Consider the following 17,462-nt stretch of genomic DNA (forward strand, 5'->3'; position numbering starts at 1 on the left):
CAGAAAAAAACTAACCCAGCTGGGGTTTAGCAGATTTTAAAACACTCATTAAATTTTTATTTCTTTGATCACCTTCTTCTTTAAAATTAGATTATAATACCCATATTACAACAATTACATCGACCTTTCCTCTGTTTCGACGCCACTTTTGTTGTCCCCGCTCAATAACTTTTCAGGGGCTTTTCCTCTACCGGGAGCTGGTATCTATGTTTTTGCGTGGCTAAATCACGTGAATGATCATGTAGTGAAAGCAGTGAAATCGCTTCCCCACTCCCTCTCCGTATCTTCCTATTCTAACACTGTAAACTGCCTCAGCCCTTAGCCTGCGCGGCAGGCGCCGGTTAGTTTTTTTGGTTAGAGTTTAAAGCCTGCTGTGCAGGCGTATAAGCCCTTGGCCATTACAGCTTCGCAAGAGGTTTTAGGAGGACTTATAAACAGAGGGATTTATATATCCTAGGGGGCCTATAACCGGGTTATGTATCGGTTAAATCGAAGCTTCAACATGCCCCCCCCCCCCCCCCCACCGGGCATACCCCGGGCATTTGACACCTTTGCCGTCCCGGGGAGGAGGGAATTTAATGATCAGACTCTTCCCGGGGGTGGGGAATTTGATCCCCATGCTTTAGGGGTGGGGAATTGAACTGCACCCTCGGTTTCATGTAAAATCTTTGGCGTGGTGAGCTATCATGGGGGACGCGGTGTTAGAGGATTTTCGTGGACAGGACTGTGCCTTTGTGGCCAACTGGTTTCGAGGAAAGGGATTAAGCAAGCTTTGTGCCGTATTTGAAGTTTTTAAATTTTAAAATTTTTAATTGGATTCAAGCTTTGAATGTATGAATGTATTTTATTGTTGTGTTTACATTGAAATACAATACCTATACCGGCGATTCAATACAATAACATAAAATAAAATAAAATAAAATAAATAAAATAAAAAGCTCAGGTCAACTACTTTGACCTTCTGCAAGTATGTTTATTAATAAGGGGAGCGATGATGCATGTCAGTGAAATGGTCATGATATAGTAATCTCAATAGGTGGAATCTTTTTTATAGAACGCTTTGTATGTTGCATGACGAAGAAAAGCTGAGCATTCAGTGACCTTGTAGCAGCGATTTCCGCCGCTTTGCACGAGACTTTTGTTCGCAGTAAATACGCTAACAGTGTTTCTCAGTTTTTGTTATATTTACAAAGATTTTGTTCGTCAACTGAAGGCGTTTCCGCCGTTCTTCCCTCATTTTCTGTGCCTGTGAAATGCCCCCACCCTGTCCCCAGGGTGGGGGCATTTGATCGCCTTAATAGACCCTAGTGTGGGGCATTTGAACGGCATTTTGGCCCGGGTAGGGGGGAATTTGAACAATAATTTTCAAAAAAGTCAAATGCCCGGGGGGTTGCCCGGGGGGGCATGTTGAAGCTTCGATTTGACCGATACATTAGAAAAAGCGCTTCGAATCAAGCTATAGCAGTACTGATCAAAATACGTCTTGCATTTACTGGTTTTTAATTAAACTTCAAAACGTCATAATGAAATATCGAATTCAGAGGGAGGCTTATAACTGGAGCCAGAGTGGGCCTTATATCCCAGGGATCGTATAATCGGATGTATTATGTTTTTGTTTACAGTTAGATGGGCCAATAACTGTGGGGGTGAGGGTGGGGGGTGGTCGAGGGTTTACGATATTGCATTAATGATAACGTCCAAACCCAAACAGAGCCCACAAGTTCCCCTTCCGCCTTCAAGCAGAAACATCTCCATACAAATAGATCTAGTGGCAACTGTCGGTTAGGAAGTACCTACTGTATACAGAGTAGGACCAGTTTGTACATGTATGAAACTGGCCAAACCAACTAATTTGTCATTACTAGAGAGAAGTCGCTAAAACGTTGCCATGGTAGCAAATTTTCTGGATAACAACAAGCCAAAACGTCACTTAAAAAGTGGATTCGCACTGTTTCAAACTTCATTGATCTTATTTAATTTCATTTAATTTGTCAAATGTTGGCGAAATTTTGTGCGTTAATGCCGAAAGTACCATATCTAAGTTTAGAAAAAGAAAAAGAAATTTTTTGCGTTGTGTTCACCTACTCCATAGAGAGGGTGCATGAAATTGCAGCAACGGCTAAGGAATGTACAAAAAAGCAGGATGCACGTGCAAAGTTGTTCTATTGCCAATCTAAACCTATTGCATTTTTGCTGTTCGCCCGTCGCCGTTGCAGAAACTCCCTATTCTTGTGATCCTGCAATTTTGCTACCATGGTAACGTGACGTCACACTTCTCTTCTCTATAGTAGTAGTACAGTGTAAGTGGTCATTTACTCTACATGATAAGATTCATGCGTGGCAGGCTTTTCGAGAACAAATCGCGCCCGGCTGTTACCAGTCAAAGCAGTAACTTGCATGTTTTAAATTGCTTTAGTGAAAACTTAGAATAACTCATATCACAGGGCACCCAGCCGCAAAACAAACTCTTCGAGACCAAAATATAAGGATTTTTCTGAGAATTAATAGTTACTTCAACAGTACATCAAAAATACAGATAAAAAGGTATTAATAAGTGTACCTACCTCATAGAGACCTATTTTTGTTATTTTCGTGCCGTGTGAACGCCATGCCATGATGTTCTGTTTCTGTTCTACTCTTCACTTCACCCTCTCTACCTACCTCCCCCCCCCCCCCCCCCCCACCTCCCTCGCTGTTTTTTCCCTAGCCACTTTTTTTTTCGCGCCGTCCCCACCATCAGAAAACTTCGAACAGGCTACTGTTAGTCTCAATTAGAGTGTTCAGGACGGAGAACCATTATTTTTACCCATAAAGGTGCCAATTTCGCTTGTACGTACTGGAGAAATTCCTCTTTCGTCATACTATAGAGTACTCCAGCTTCACAGACTTGAATAATTCGGAGAAAGTTCTATTTCTTTTTAACAGTGTTGATCCTTTTTTTTCTACTGAAAAAACTTGATTATTTGTTTACGAATCATTTCACCTCAGAAGTAGTTATTAAAATAAAACAAAAGCATCTGAAATAGAGATTACTGAGAATTTTTATTATCATTTTTTCACTTAAATTGTAATTATATTTTAATGCAATACCGTTTCTGTATAAGCCCGGATGCTAATAAAATTGTTGTAGTTGTTGTTGTTGGACAAACTAATGCCTGAGCCACGCCTAAATACCCACTTAGGAGGCTTTTTTCCAATTTGCATGGATACCCTTACCTCGTTCCCAGAGTTCTCTTTCTTGCTTCGAGAGATAACCCTAGGAACGAGGCTGCGTCTCCATGGAGGGTCCCTGTCAACTTTAGCACAGAGGAAGAAATACAACAGGTGAGTTATCCCAAACGCTCTTGACAATTCTCTCTTGCAAAGGCTTACACAAGTGTCGTGCAGTCGAATCACAAGACACTGGCTTTCAAAAGGAACAAGTTAAAATGCAAGACGTTATACCAAAGAGTAACTATAAATTGATAGCGTGAATCAAATCTGTCATTCTGAAAATAGATTTAAGAATATATTTGGAGGTAGATATCTAAAACTGGTAAGGCTACTTCGACTATCGTGACTTCTGAAACACGGATCCTTGAGATTTCGAGACGGAAACTGCACCTACGAATGATTTCCTTAATGTCTCTGAGCATTGCAATAAATGAAGGTCCCTTAGTCCTCAATCTTCAAAAATGTTATATAACAACGACTGTTTATTTTGGTAACATCACGCAAAAAAGGCTATGTTCTTTTCTTTTATCGCGACGAAGTTAAATTGCTCTAGTTTAACTAAAATTATGGGCCGTGAAGGCGAGACAATTGCAACGTCAAGGTCGGGGGTCCGTTCAAATTCTTAAACTGCGAGAAGTGTTTACTGCTTGCAAATCCTACCAAAGTCGAAAGTCCCTTCCTCGTTAACTAACAGTGCAATGAACGCCGTTTCTTATCATTTTATTCATGCTATGGTGTGATGATCGATTATAGATAGTAATATTCGATTCGTATTCTTCACCTTGTTGACAGACTCTCCACGAAATGGATTATAGCTACTTGTGGTCATCTTCTCCCGTATCAACTCCTATGGAAACACCAGCAAATTACGTAAGCACTCCACTGCCAAAGTTCGAACAAATGTCCGGGAAGAGAGACTGCCGATTTCCCGATCCAGCGTCAAACATGTACACAGTTGTACAGTCCCAGTGTGCGCCTTCCTTAAGTCTAACACACAGATGGCCACAAGTGACAACCCCAGCCCAAACAACTGCAGTCAGTACATCGACAAATGGAGCTATAGACTTGGGTTTCGCGACGAGAGGGCAAACCCTCTCAACATCTTCCTCGACCTACAAGGAACTGGAACTAAATCACGATGACGGGTTCCTTTGCGATTTTCCCGGCTGTGAAAAGCGCTACGCGAAAAGTTCGCATTTTGGTACTCACAAAAGGCTTTATACAGGTGAAAAGCCCTATCTGTGTCCGTGGGAAGACTGTGGATGGTGTTTCCGACGTTCCGACGAACTCAAGCGACACTATCGACGACATACTGGAGAAAAGCCCTACGTATGTCCGCTTTGTGGAAGATCTTTTAGCCGCTCCGACCATCGATCGTCTCATATAAAGAAAATACATCCACTCATGTAAGGAACTGTACAATACTTGGGAGTTTAAAAATCCCTACAAAGAATAGAGAGTAATACCCAAGTTAAAATGTTAACCTATCAGTATGTTGACCTCAATCGAATGTCTCCAGACTCAAAAACTCAAATTCAAGAACGTCGAGTGTCGCCGGATTGATAAGGTACATACTTTTGACACAACTTGTTTGTAGCAAGAACAACTTTTTATTCCGTGGTTCGGCTTCCAATTCAGTGATAAAAAGTTGGCTGCTTGCACAATGTACGTATTTTATTTAATAACACTGAGATTCAGTGCCAATGAAAATAGCAAACTGTGAGACAGTTTCTGAAATATCCTGCCACAGCTTACGGCTGAGTATTAACTTAGAGACGCAGGTGGACGATGTTGTCGATTATTTCTTACAGATAATATTATTTTCATGCACGGAAACGCAAAATCAACCGTTCTTGAGGAAATGATAAAGGTTAGCTCCAGTTGTGTCAGAGAATTATGCGCAACTACTTTCTTTCCATTTGTTGTACAAAACTTCTCAAACTGTCAGATTTTTTAAGGAGCTGCCTGGCCCAAAATGTGGCATTTTCAGTGCTGTGTCATGAAAATAAATTCACCATGGGGATAACAGACCATGTTGTAATATAATATAATTATATTTTTCCTGTGAGGGTAACTTACAGCTTCTATATATAAGTAAAATGCTCAATAACTTTATATATGCTGTGGTCCACGAATTAGTGGCCATTTATTTAAATTGTTATATATTAAAGAATAGAGACAAAGTTTATTGCACTTCAATTCAAAATTCTGGTGTTAAACAACCCTTGAAATAGATACTAAGACTTTGTTTACCCTGAGCTAATCATTTTTCTGTAACTTAGGTGAACGTATTTAAGGGCATAGGAGGAGAACATGAATGAGATGTAGCATCGATCTAGAGCAGTAAAAACTCGCGACTAAGAACCTGGTTTCTAAGAACCTGTAGGGCTAAAATTTGCCAGTTAGACTTCCTCTGTGTAAGAACCTGCTCAGCCTTAAATTTTAAACAGGGCTTATATTTTAAACTCTAAAAAAAATTCTGTATACTTGGGCTAAAGGACTTCAAAAGCCATATGGTCAGTGCTTCATTCCTTTTTCGCACAGTCATTTTACATGAATACTGATTTGGTTTGCACATTTTATATAAGGATTTAAGCACAGTACCACTAAATACTCATAGCTATCATTTTTTTTCTTCAGAAATTATGAACCTCTTTAAGAAACTAAATAGCCTAAATTTGTGCTGATTACCATTTATGTAAGGACTGTTAAGGCTGACTTGGGAAAATGTAGGTTGTTTATGGCGGGTTTTTACTGTACTTAAGTTCGGGTCTTAGTTGGTTCGCGAAAAAGACGTAGGCTGGACACCTAGCCTGATAGTGGAAGGAATGCAGGTGGTTTATTAATTACTCTAACAAGTTATATAATCATATTTAGTGCTAATTTTGTTAAGAGACTGTGGATATAAAACGAAAACAAACAAAGCAATTTGGAGTTATAATTTCCTGAATAGCAATTTTAATCGAAAACTTCTGAAGAATTGTTTTCGAGTAATTGTTGATGGGTTATAAGAATGTCATAGCCGGTATCTATCGATCGGAAGAGTTCTATTTAAACAAATTAAATACATATATAATATAGGCAACTTGAATAGAGTTATAACAACTCTCAACATGCAAACGGCACTTCTATGCAAAAAACAAAATGTACTAGCCAACAATATTGCGAGAAATGAAAATCTTCAAGTTGCATAAGCATGTTACGAATTGAATCAATAATCCTGTGTGGCATTAGTCACCTTTGTTTGCAATGTTTGGAACACTATAAACACTATAAAAACAGGCAATTTCTTAAAGTCAAGATAGTAATAAAACAAACGGACTATTCTAATTACGGTTATTAAAGTAAATGTTAAGAAAAGACACAACAAGGCAATTTGACTTTTTACAAGAGAGTATGAAAACACACTCCAGCCGGTTTAGAGATCATCAATTATTCGGCGATTCGTTTCAACTTTTCGCAATCAAATAACGAAAAATTCACTGTTAAAATCAAAATAATAAACTTCCCAGTGCCAGCAAGAGAATTGTCTCGATTTCTCTGACTGTAAACCAAGGAGGAGAAACATATAGGAGCTGTTTCTGAAATCGGTCGTCGTCAAATCGTACAATTTAAGTGGCTTTCATCATTTTGTCTAAAAATCAGTGTTTCGACCCTCATTGACTATCTCACCGTTTACAGCAAGTTATCTGAAAACAAACATAACTTTTTTTCTTATTTTAGATTGTTGACATACAAGTTTTCTTAAAGTATGTAATATTTTTTGCTATAGCTTCCTTTGTTTTGAAAGCAATTTTCACGAGTTTTAGTTACCTTTGTATGACTTTCCAGCGGTTTTCTTTGTTTACATTGTTTACTAGAGCCCAGCCCCTCTGATAATAAAATGGTGGCTCTTTTCGAGGTTCACAAAAGCTTCGCTTATTGTGTTTTATTATATACATGAGATCTGTTAAATAATGTCTAACAATGATAAGTAAGGTTTTAAACTTGTTTCCCTCCACCCACGCTCTACCGATCTAAACGTCTCTAAAGAGGGCTGCATTACCACACTCGATCAACATGAATATAACAAATACTGATAAATATATTCGGCGTATTTAGAGCTTCTTCCTAGGGTTAACGCTTCCTCCATTAACTGATTATGAGCGGGGAATGTCAACAGCTAAGGGCAATATACCCTTTTGAAAGCCGGGATTTGGGGTTTTCAGTATTCTCTACAAGTTATATTTCAAGCTTGGGATGGACTTGTATATCCACTATAAAAAGGTCTTAAAAAGCGACTACCTTAAACTCGAGTTCTAAAAGTTCTTGCCAGAAGGAATACACTACTTAGTTGCCAAACAAGGACAAATCTTTAAAAACTTTTGGAATTTTTGCATCATATAAAAACAGTTGGACTTATCAAAAGACAGTAGAATTTTATCCGTCGCATTTGCATTCTATCGCTCATGAAAAGATCGCGAGCATAGAAAGTTTAATACCTTGGAGAAATACAGTTAAAATTTCTCTACATTAAAGACTATGATTTCAACATGGTATGGTACCTTTATATCGATCAGTGATAATAAATTCTTGGACAAAAAATTACAGAATTCCTCCATACTAAATCATTATAACATATCGCCGAATATGTAACAATGATTTCGATACATAAGTAACGAAAAATTGTTAGATAGTATACATAAGTCAATTATTTAGCCGTTTAGAACTCTTGTTTAAGCACTTTACATGAGCTCTTAATTTTACTTACTACTCCCCAGTTTTTAGCCACTACCATAAAAATCTGCTTTCCGTGCCAAGTGCGAAGGTCGTCATCTTGACTTGTATTACGAACAAAGCCACTTGATTTTGAAACAATAACCCGCAAGTGATGTAACCAAATATAAACAAAGGATCCTTTAAAGCAAATGTTTCTTTTCTTGGTGCTGTCTTCTTTGCATTGATTCCTGTTTAGGTATCACTGAAGACGGTAACTTAAGAACGTTTACTAGTTGTTAAGTCTACGTGATTGCTATACTGTACATAATGCGTGGGTCTTTCCCAGTACCGTGACCAAGCAAGAAAATTCCACTTTATGTTTATATCTGGAGGTTATGTCAAATAGAAATTAGATAATGGTGAGAAAATTTGAATTGTGGGGTATTTATGTTGTATCCGTTAATTCAAAGTTATTCTATGGTTTGCAAGCCAGTGTGTTTGATGCCCAAGCAGTAAAAAGCAATTTTTACGCCCGGCGTAAAAATTTCCCGTCCGTAAATTGAATTGTTTAATAAACATTTACACTGTTACGCCTTTTGCCAAACGCCCCCATATCTTTTGGCTCATACTTAGTACCTCAAAAATAAATAAAATGGGGATTTTGACAATTTAACAGTCAAAGCATAGTATTGGCTTTATGCTAAATGGCTTGGGTAGTCTTGCCTTTTATGTGATGTGAAACTGAGGAAAAAGACGTGGTGCGTTCGATCTTAGTCGTGCCCTGATACGCTCCTGACACACTTCTTCTCCGACGTATTCTACGGTGTAGCCAATAATCTACTTCCGGCTACCGACTGTAAAAAGGATGTACTCGGAAATACGGTACTTCAATATTGGCTTTCACGTAAATGGAGTATAATATACTTCATTCTGTATGGAAAGACAGGTGTCACGTAGCAGTCTTAAGTTGATAAGCTGCTGACGATCTTAACCCTATCGTGAAAGCAAAAACAGGTGATCGTCATGCACACTACATGAAGTGTCCAGACGTTGAGTGGGAGAGGGGGACTTGCGTTTCGAACTTTAATTCTGTCGATGAACGTGTTAGATTAGGACCCTAATGAACAATAGTATTTTTTTCTTATGTTACAGTTTGTCTGGCTGTACGAAAGTGCAGAGTAAGACAAAAGTATGCCCCCAGCTTGCAAATGAACGCTACTCAATGAGCAGAACTTTCCTGTGGCGTACTCTGTGTTATGCTGCACCAGGCGGTTTAAACGTTTGACTGTCTATGAATGTGAAAGCTACTGAGCAGTACTTTGCTGTGACACTGTTTTTTTATGCTGTAGAAAACGGTTTAAGATTTCGACTGTCGGTGGATCAGTGAAATCCTTAAGCCGGTGTGACGATACAGTATGTTCATCTAATTATAGTACTCTTGAAGCAGTGAACCTGTTAGCGATTTGAAGAATTGCAGTATACAGGGCATTCCACTGGTAAATTGTTTAGACCCTTTTTAACCATGACAATGCTTCACTTATAAAATCACTACTTATAAATTGCCTACTAATCTGTTCTTAAAATAAGATATATACGTTAAGAACTCATCTCCCTTGCGATTAACTATGTATTTTTGGAAACCGGACATTTGTAAGACAGTAAACATCATGGTCGTTTCTTAAAACAAAACATTGTCTGCAAAGGAATCAAAGGTAGCTTTGTGGTACAAACTAAAGCAGCTTAGTGTCGCGCTCCATTTACTAGACTAATCCGTCAATTAAGCTGCCATTTTGCTCTCAAAAATAATGTCAGATATTTTTGCTGCCCCCCAGGTTCATGCCGTTTATACCTGCTTGCGTTCTACTCCGGAAAAAGGCTGATACAAGTAGTTAGAAAGGCAATGCAATTGAATTGCATGCTGGCATTTTTTATTTCTAAACTTTAGGTAATGCAGTTAAAGTTCAAGGCTACGCAAAACTTGCCATAAATTTTTCAGTTTAAGACAAATTGTTCAAACATTTCTAAACAAACTAACAATAAAGTTTAAAAAGAAAGAAAGAACTTGTACATCAAATTACACAGAACATCGACTGACACCCAGCGTGATGCAAAATTCTCACTGCAAACATGATGGGAATGAATATCTCTCCTTTTTCGTACAAATAAAGTGTTGTTTTGTCCTAGGCAGGTCTCGAACGTCACCAGGCATGTGGTATTGAGACAGACTTTCCACGCTTTCCGGCAAACAGTTCGCATTTGTGGCCAAGACAAAGAGCCAAAGTGAACCTAAGTAGCTTATAATTCTGTCCATGATGAATAGCTACTTTTACAACGTCAATAGGACAGATAAGCTTAGTGGTTTCTAATTGCACGGTTTGGATCTCAGCGACGACCCAAAAGATTATCCTATAGTTCAAATCACTTTTTCCGGCCAAACGGCAACTGCCCCTATTTGATTCTATCGTCTCGGGAAAAGCCAATCACATTTCAATGGCACACTTCCAACTCTTGAGTTAACTGATGCCTGCAGAGGGTGACTGGAGACCACCATTTAGAAGTACACCTCTTGGTCAATTATGGACACTTGAACTTTAAATGGAAACTCTATGATGTGACAATTTAAAACCTTTCTGTCAGTACTTTGGATGGCACTATTTTGTTTGAAATACATTGCAAAGCAGTATTAGGTATTTTTTTAAATGAATTTTGCATTGTTGAACTCTTGAACAAAAGCAGCAAGTTTGAGTGATTTATTCACTTAGAAGTTCGCAGTTTAAAGGCCTTAAAGTCTATCAAGATAAAGTCGTGTACCTCGACAGAAAATTAGCAGCAAGTACATGATCATTTTTAAATAACGAGACAACTGAATAGGGCTTGTGGACAAAGTAGAGAAAGAAATAAAGAGCCTTCAAATTGCCAAATAATTGAGTATTTTATCCACGGACCCAGTAGATTTTTCACTTTTCACTATTCACTATTCTCAGCCTGTTGTATTCAGTTGTATGTGCGAAGATTAGCAGCTAAGAAACTACCCAACAAAGTCCGAGTCCCACGCCTTTCAGGAAATGATATATAACATGCAGTAGCAGCTAGAAAGAAAATTGCCACAATGGCACAAAATTTCGCCAATGAAATTGAACAACAAAATAAATTAATAATCAATTAGATTACTCTTGAAAAAGATAAAAATACAAGATTGCCATTGATGGGTTGGACGTGGTGGGAACCATCTTATACCAGTGTATCGAGGAGATATTAAAATCAGTACATCCACTAGTTGAAGTTAAAACAACTGAGGCATTTACCCAGAAGAATTAACTCACTATTCACTACAAATCTTACGGCAGGGCCTTATATTGTAATTAAAAAAATAATCGGTAATATTGCCTAAGAGGGTACTTTGCAATAGTTATTTGAAATGGTCCCACTACATCTAGTTAGAACGTGTTTTACAAACTTGCATAAAGCTCAACATTACGAAGCATCAAACTATACACTGATTATAATGGTGGCGATAGCAATAGAACAAAATGTTACTAAGTAACTTTCATTTTCATGAATGTACAAGTTATACATTTCGTTGTGAAGACCGAGGACTCAGAGCAGGATTTAATGTGAATTTGCAATGGAATAGACACAAAAAGACATTATATCTCGGCGAGCAACTAATTGCATTCCTGATTATAATGGCGGACGTCCACCAAAAAGCAATAGAAGAAAGTTTAACTTTCATTTCCATGAATGTACAAGTGATACATTTGTGAAGACCGAAGACTCAGAGCTAGATTTAATGTGAATTTGCAAGGGAGTAGACATAAAAAGACATTATATCTCGACGACCAGCTTTGTGTTAAAGGGTTGTATTGTTGCTGTTGTGTATTTTTGCGCCTTTGTTGTGGTTGATTTTTCCTAGTTAATAACCGGTTTCTTTCGTTTCAAGTTCATTATCATACTTACCATGCACAAAAGCAAAGGAACTCAAACTCGATTAAACCAAGAATAAATTTAAACCATAACATTCAGTTGTATTGTGGTATTTCATCCAATAAGGCAAAAGAACCACCAATTAAAATCTAACGCATACATGTAGTAAATAGCATCTCAGTTAAGAACTGCATGCTCTGCAGCTTGCATTTCAATGGTCACAATTCAGGAACTCCTCTACAGGACTCAAAAGTTAGGACCACCTTGCACAGGATAATTATATCGGCTCCAAAGGAAATTAAGTACTGATCAGTAACTTTCATTTCAATGGTTACACTAAAGGATGTCCTCTACAGACTAAAAAGTTAGAACCCACACTTTTCCTTTTATAATAAACGTGCCACAGGAAAGTACTCACTGCTCAATAGCTCAAAATCACACTTTATGATTCCATCCACAGACTCAAAAGTAAGAACCACCTGGAGTTATAATAAACAGTAGAACAAGTCTGTTTCATCAGTTAATGGTCACACTTTAGGATCCATTCACATAATGTTAGGACTAGCTTGAACGGAGGGAAAAAAAAAACAGCAGCACAGGAAAGTATTGTTTCGAAACATCATGCAAGTGAACTGCCAAGCCTTTAATTTTAATGGATTATTACAAAATGTGGGCGCTTTCAGAGAAACAGACAGGATATAATGTTAATCAACTATACTGTGTTAAACTGACGATAACCTATAAAGCTTGCATGATGATAGCGGTTTTGGTATCAAGAAATAACACGCCCTTTTGAGGCTATAAACGTGAGAGTGGTTTTTGCTTGTTTTTAACCTGTCAGTCATTTGATTGGCGGTGGGTATTGGACCTCCCTCGAGGTTGTAAAACAGGAAATTGAAGTTTAAATTTAGCCTAAAATCGTCTTAACCAAGAAAATAAGTCACCCCTTTGTGGCAGTCTTGTTTGGCTACCCTCTGGCATATTGTCAAAAGCCTCCAGTACTACGTGGTTGCTTGCTCGTCGAGGTTAAAATTAAAAAAAAAAACTGGAAGAAAAGATGAGGGAAGGTGGAAATGGCGCATTTTAATATCCTCTCAAAATTGTTTGGGATTAAGAATTTGCACTGGACACAAAACGAGTGAAGTTTCCTAACTGCCTAAACTGAATGGGGTTTGTGATCCGCAGCCACTATCCTGCTTGAGTCAACAATGTAAGTGGACAACTTTATGACATAATCATGTGACTAAAAAAACCCAGAAAAGTACCACGCAACTGCTCTGATTTACGTACCTGTACCCGATCCCAGTGTTTCAATTTTAGTGTTATAAACGTACAGAATGATAAAAACAGCATCATGCCTCAAAAAAGTGACCAGCCACTATATAGCTTTCATACCCAGAGGGAGAGAGAGAGAGAGAGGGTAATTTCTAAAAGTTAAAACTGTCGAGAACAAGGTGTCCCGCGGCTGCCTGACTCGGAGCTATTCTCAAGTTTAGCTACTGTATACGTAATGGAAGATTCCATATCCTATTGTATTTCTGAGTTTCCAAAACAGTATATAAAAGTAGTAATGAAAAAATAAACTCGCTAATCACTATACATCAGTGCAAAGTACAATCGCAGCTCTATTTCCTTACTTGTTTTCCTGCTTAATTGGCTTCCATTATTCTTAATTTCCTACCAACTAAAAGTTTCTTCTTCAGGTAACCATTACTACACTGTCTAACCCTAATCAGGGTTCTATTTACGATTTATCGTTTGGGGGAGAAGTCCCGAGTGGCCGAAGGCGACGAGCTTCCTCGGCGGGTCCGGGGACATGCTCCCTCGGAAATTTTTTGAAATGAATATGCGCTGAGATACAATCAGGTACCTTTTGAGACACAATTTCGAGAAATGTTACAGTGTGTGCACTGACTTCGTCGCGTCTAGATGATATTTCCGATATAGTAACTTATGTCAGTATTGTGATGATAACAATACTTTTTGGGGGTTTGGGAAGTTAGGCATTTTCGGGGAGAAGCTTCTACCCCTCAAATACCCTAGATAGAACCCTGCAGGGAGGTGTCTGACCTCAATTCCAAACTCTACCAAGTGTTGTGAAAAATACCATACCATATTCTTTTCAACTGTTCTGCTGAGTTGTATTTGAACCCATTTTTCACCGATACTGGGTTGCTCTCTAAGGCGAGGTTGATTTTTCATGACGCTGCTGGAGGCTTATTTATGACGTCATACAAGATGGCGTCTATCTCCGCCATCTTGAATCTTATCAAAGAGTGCTGAAACTGAAGGAGAACGACGAAAGGGCAGAGAGACATCGTTAATTAAGGAAAACTGGCGTACCTTCACGGGTCATTGCGAATATACCAATTCACCCAAAAAGAAAAATGTAGGCGAATTTTACTGAGGATGAATGGGTCGAGAACACGTGCTAAGCATGGTAAAAAAAAGGTGGCGAGGGGCAAGGAAAAAAAATTTGCCATCTACGTCTAAGTCCGTCTTAGGACGTCACGTTGATTCTTGAAGTCGTAGCTATCGTCTCTCAATACTTGATTCCTATAAATTTTTCGTTCTGTGTAACATTCCAGGCATTGCCCTTTATGCATTTCGTCAGTCACAACGCAGGGCGGGGGGAGCAACTATTAACAACCTTTTCTTAAGAATAAAAAGACTACAGTCAAGTACCTACCTTCCACAAATTCCACAAACTTAAGTTAACTTAAGTTAGAACTTACCAAGAGTTTTCATCATACTCAGGTTTCATTTGAGTCGTAGCAATACAAGTATTTTATTCACAAAATTACATCACCCTGCAAAGCATAGTATAAACCAAAACCACCGTAAAGTAATTCAAGCCATGCAAAGTTCAGCTAACAGATCTTTGGTTTTAATCAGTTCTGGTTTATGTTTAAGATTGATGGAGTACTATGAGCATAACTTGTTAATTTGCAAAACGCTAGTATACAACCTTGAAGTTTAAAATAGTGGCCAATATGAACGGTCTGTTCTATTGTCGTGAATTTAGTGTAAAACAGTTGTTCTTTTTACAGAGCCCTGCATGATTACATTAAGCCGGAATATTACATAGTTTCATGTTTTTAGTGCTCAGCACAACCTTTTAACAGTAGTTTCCTAGAAATGAAAGCAATCTCTATTTTATACCATTTTTGGCTTATTTCCTTGGGGTTTTAATCGCATTTTGGCAGTAGATACTCCTTAGTGGTAGGAAGTGGATTTTCTGGTCAATAGAAAAAAGTGTTACATTCATCGGAGAGAATTGTAAGCCATCAATTGCAAGCAGTGAACTTTTTAACCGATAAAGCTGGTCAAAGAAGAAAGGATCCTCATCATTTCGTACCTGCTTTTAAGTTCGTCCTCAAGAAGTTCCTTCAACACTCAGTAGCTTTCAGAGCTTTTAATTCTGCAGTAGTTAAGGTAGCAACTACCAACTCTATCTTCTAATTCAGACAAAACGGTTAGAACAAACTTGAAAAGCTTTTTTAACTCCGATTATACAGTAAAACAGTAAACTACCACTCAAGCTTTGGGTCCTACTTTTTTTTATTGCAGGTTCAGTCAGAAGTTAAAACCACTCTCATTAAGCATAAATATACCGCCTGTAGGACGAGGAAACTGTACTGTTCAGTAAATTCAATTGGAATTTATATGGGACTGCACACTTTAGAATTTCAACTATAGATTCAAAAGTTAGGACCACCTTGTGCAGCATAATAAATAGTATCCCACTGAAAAGTAGTCTACTCAGTAGCTTTCCCTCATGCAATCTCTTTGAGCAGTGACCAAACTTAGCAAAAAGTATACCATACTGCCAAATACCTCAATAAAAAAAATGGTGAGAAGGTAGTGGTACATACGTAATTGACTTCCAGCCAATTGAATTCGCAAAGCTCACTAAAACTCAACGACATTCGCTCATTTTATTACTGGTATAGAATCTGTTTGACCAATGAACTCATATTTGTTGTTGAGGTTTAAGGTCAATATATAAAGCTGGCATGGAAATTAAAAGGCTGTTGGTTAGGCGGTTATTAGTACTAATAATAACCTTGCAATGATATAAAACAACCCTGACGTTTAATTATCCTATGGTCACAATTTCAACAGTTATTGATACGCGATCACGATTGCAATGTATCGCCTCGATTGACGAATTTCATGATAAAAACTGTTTTTTTGTACGTCAGCTGTTTGTCAGTATTAAACTCACATTTTTTGCTTTCTATCTAACAAGAGTAATGTCGGTGGAGCAATGGAAATTCTTGAAAGCTTACTACCTGGGAAATCTGTCTCTTTTCTCATCATGTATATGTTAATATATAGATTTAGCCAGGGCTAAAAGCGAGGCTCCCATGCATTAATAAATTTATAATTTAAATCAAACAATAAACTTTAAACAATTCAGTTAACTTTAGAGCACATTCATGTGACTTTTCAGGGAAAGGTTAAGTGATTTTAGACAAAAATAATTTCAAACAACCCCAGAGTGAACCAAATCTTACATCGAGTTGATGGCCTCATATGTACACCCAAAAACTGGCAATCGTCTTCGATCATACTTTTTAAGAGCCATAATGGCTCTTGATCACCGTAGGTTAATTAGGCCTGGAAAAAAGTTCCGGCCGAATTTTTTGCGTTCGACAAGTTTACTTTACAAAATATTGCCAACAAATCTGGGTTCGTGTAAACCAACCTTAAATATCATTTATACATCACATCTGAGGTGAAACAGTACTATGAGGCACTGTTTTTATCATACAGACCTCGGACAACAGAATGCAGTATTTGACAGTTTTGCAATACAAATTGCTATTATTCAATATTCAGGACGATCAAAGCAAGTGTGGGCTTAAGCTAAACCGTTAAAAAAATTTCCAAAATCACCTATACGGCCAGCCGGTTCTGACTTTTGCAGTGCTAGCTGTGGCGAGTGTTTGAATGAACATTAACACAGTTAAGCTCCAATATAATAAAGAATTTATTATGTTTATTTTTTATTTTGAAATGGTTTAACGCGCGGCATTTTGAGTACTCTGGGAAGCGTTGTTCACTGAACGACTGAAAACAATCGGCACAGCGATTAAAATTACAAGAGAGACTACTAATAATCAATAAAAGAAATAAAATTCGGCGAAACATATACAGAGACGACAATTTTCATTCAGGAAGACAAGTATTAAAGTGTCTTTAAAAATTCTGAGTCTTCGAGCTTAAAGCTGAAGTTTTTGTTTTAAGCCGGCTTCCCGGTGTTTGCTTTTTTCAAAGACGAACTCGAGGCAAGAAAATCGCCCAAAGCTTCTTTTACAGCCAGAATTATAACTAAAAATTCTTTGGAACGTGTTCTTTCTATTTGCGGTGAGAAAAAAGATCTGTAAGCTTATATAAAAACCTGATACTCGGTCAGATCATTGTCTCAAATCTTACAAACGTGCGTAAACAAAATAGCCGCATAAACTACGCTCGACTTCATTAAATTAGAAATAAAAAACAAACATCAAATACAATAATTACTCGGGCTTACCACTCGAGATGCAGCTCCTCAAAGGTATCAAGTAAGGCCAGTCTCGCTTCAGACCTTGAAACCCTCTTACGCATTAAGCAAGATGAAA

General features: G+C 37.9%; 1 protein-coding gene across 1 annotated transcript; it reads left to right on the forward strand.

Annotated features, from left to right (window-relative positions):
* The first annotated feature begins 4,017 nt into the window (after positions 1-4,017).
* LOC140941343 (uncharacterized) lies at positions 4,018-4,659 on the forward strand. Its single transcript, XM_073390326.1, has one exon. The coding sequence runs from the start codon at positions 4,018-4,020 to the stop codon at positions 4,621-4,623; it is 606 nt and encodes a 201-aa protein (XP_073246427.1). The 3' UTR covers positions 4,624-4,659.
* Positions 4,660-17,462: the final 12,803 nt, after the last annotated feature.

The sequence above is a fragment of the Porites lutea genome, chromosome 6 (genome assembly GCF_958299795.1).
Source record: "Porites lutea chromosome 6, jaPorLute2.1, whole genome shotgun sequence".
NCBI classification, from domain to species: Eukaryota; Metazoa; Cnidaria; class Anthozoa; order Scleractinia; family Poritidae; genus Porites; species Porites lutea.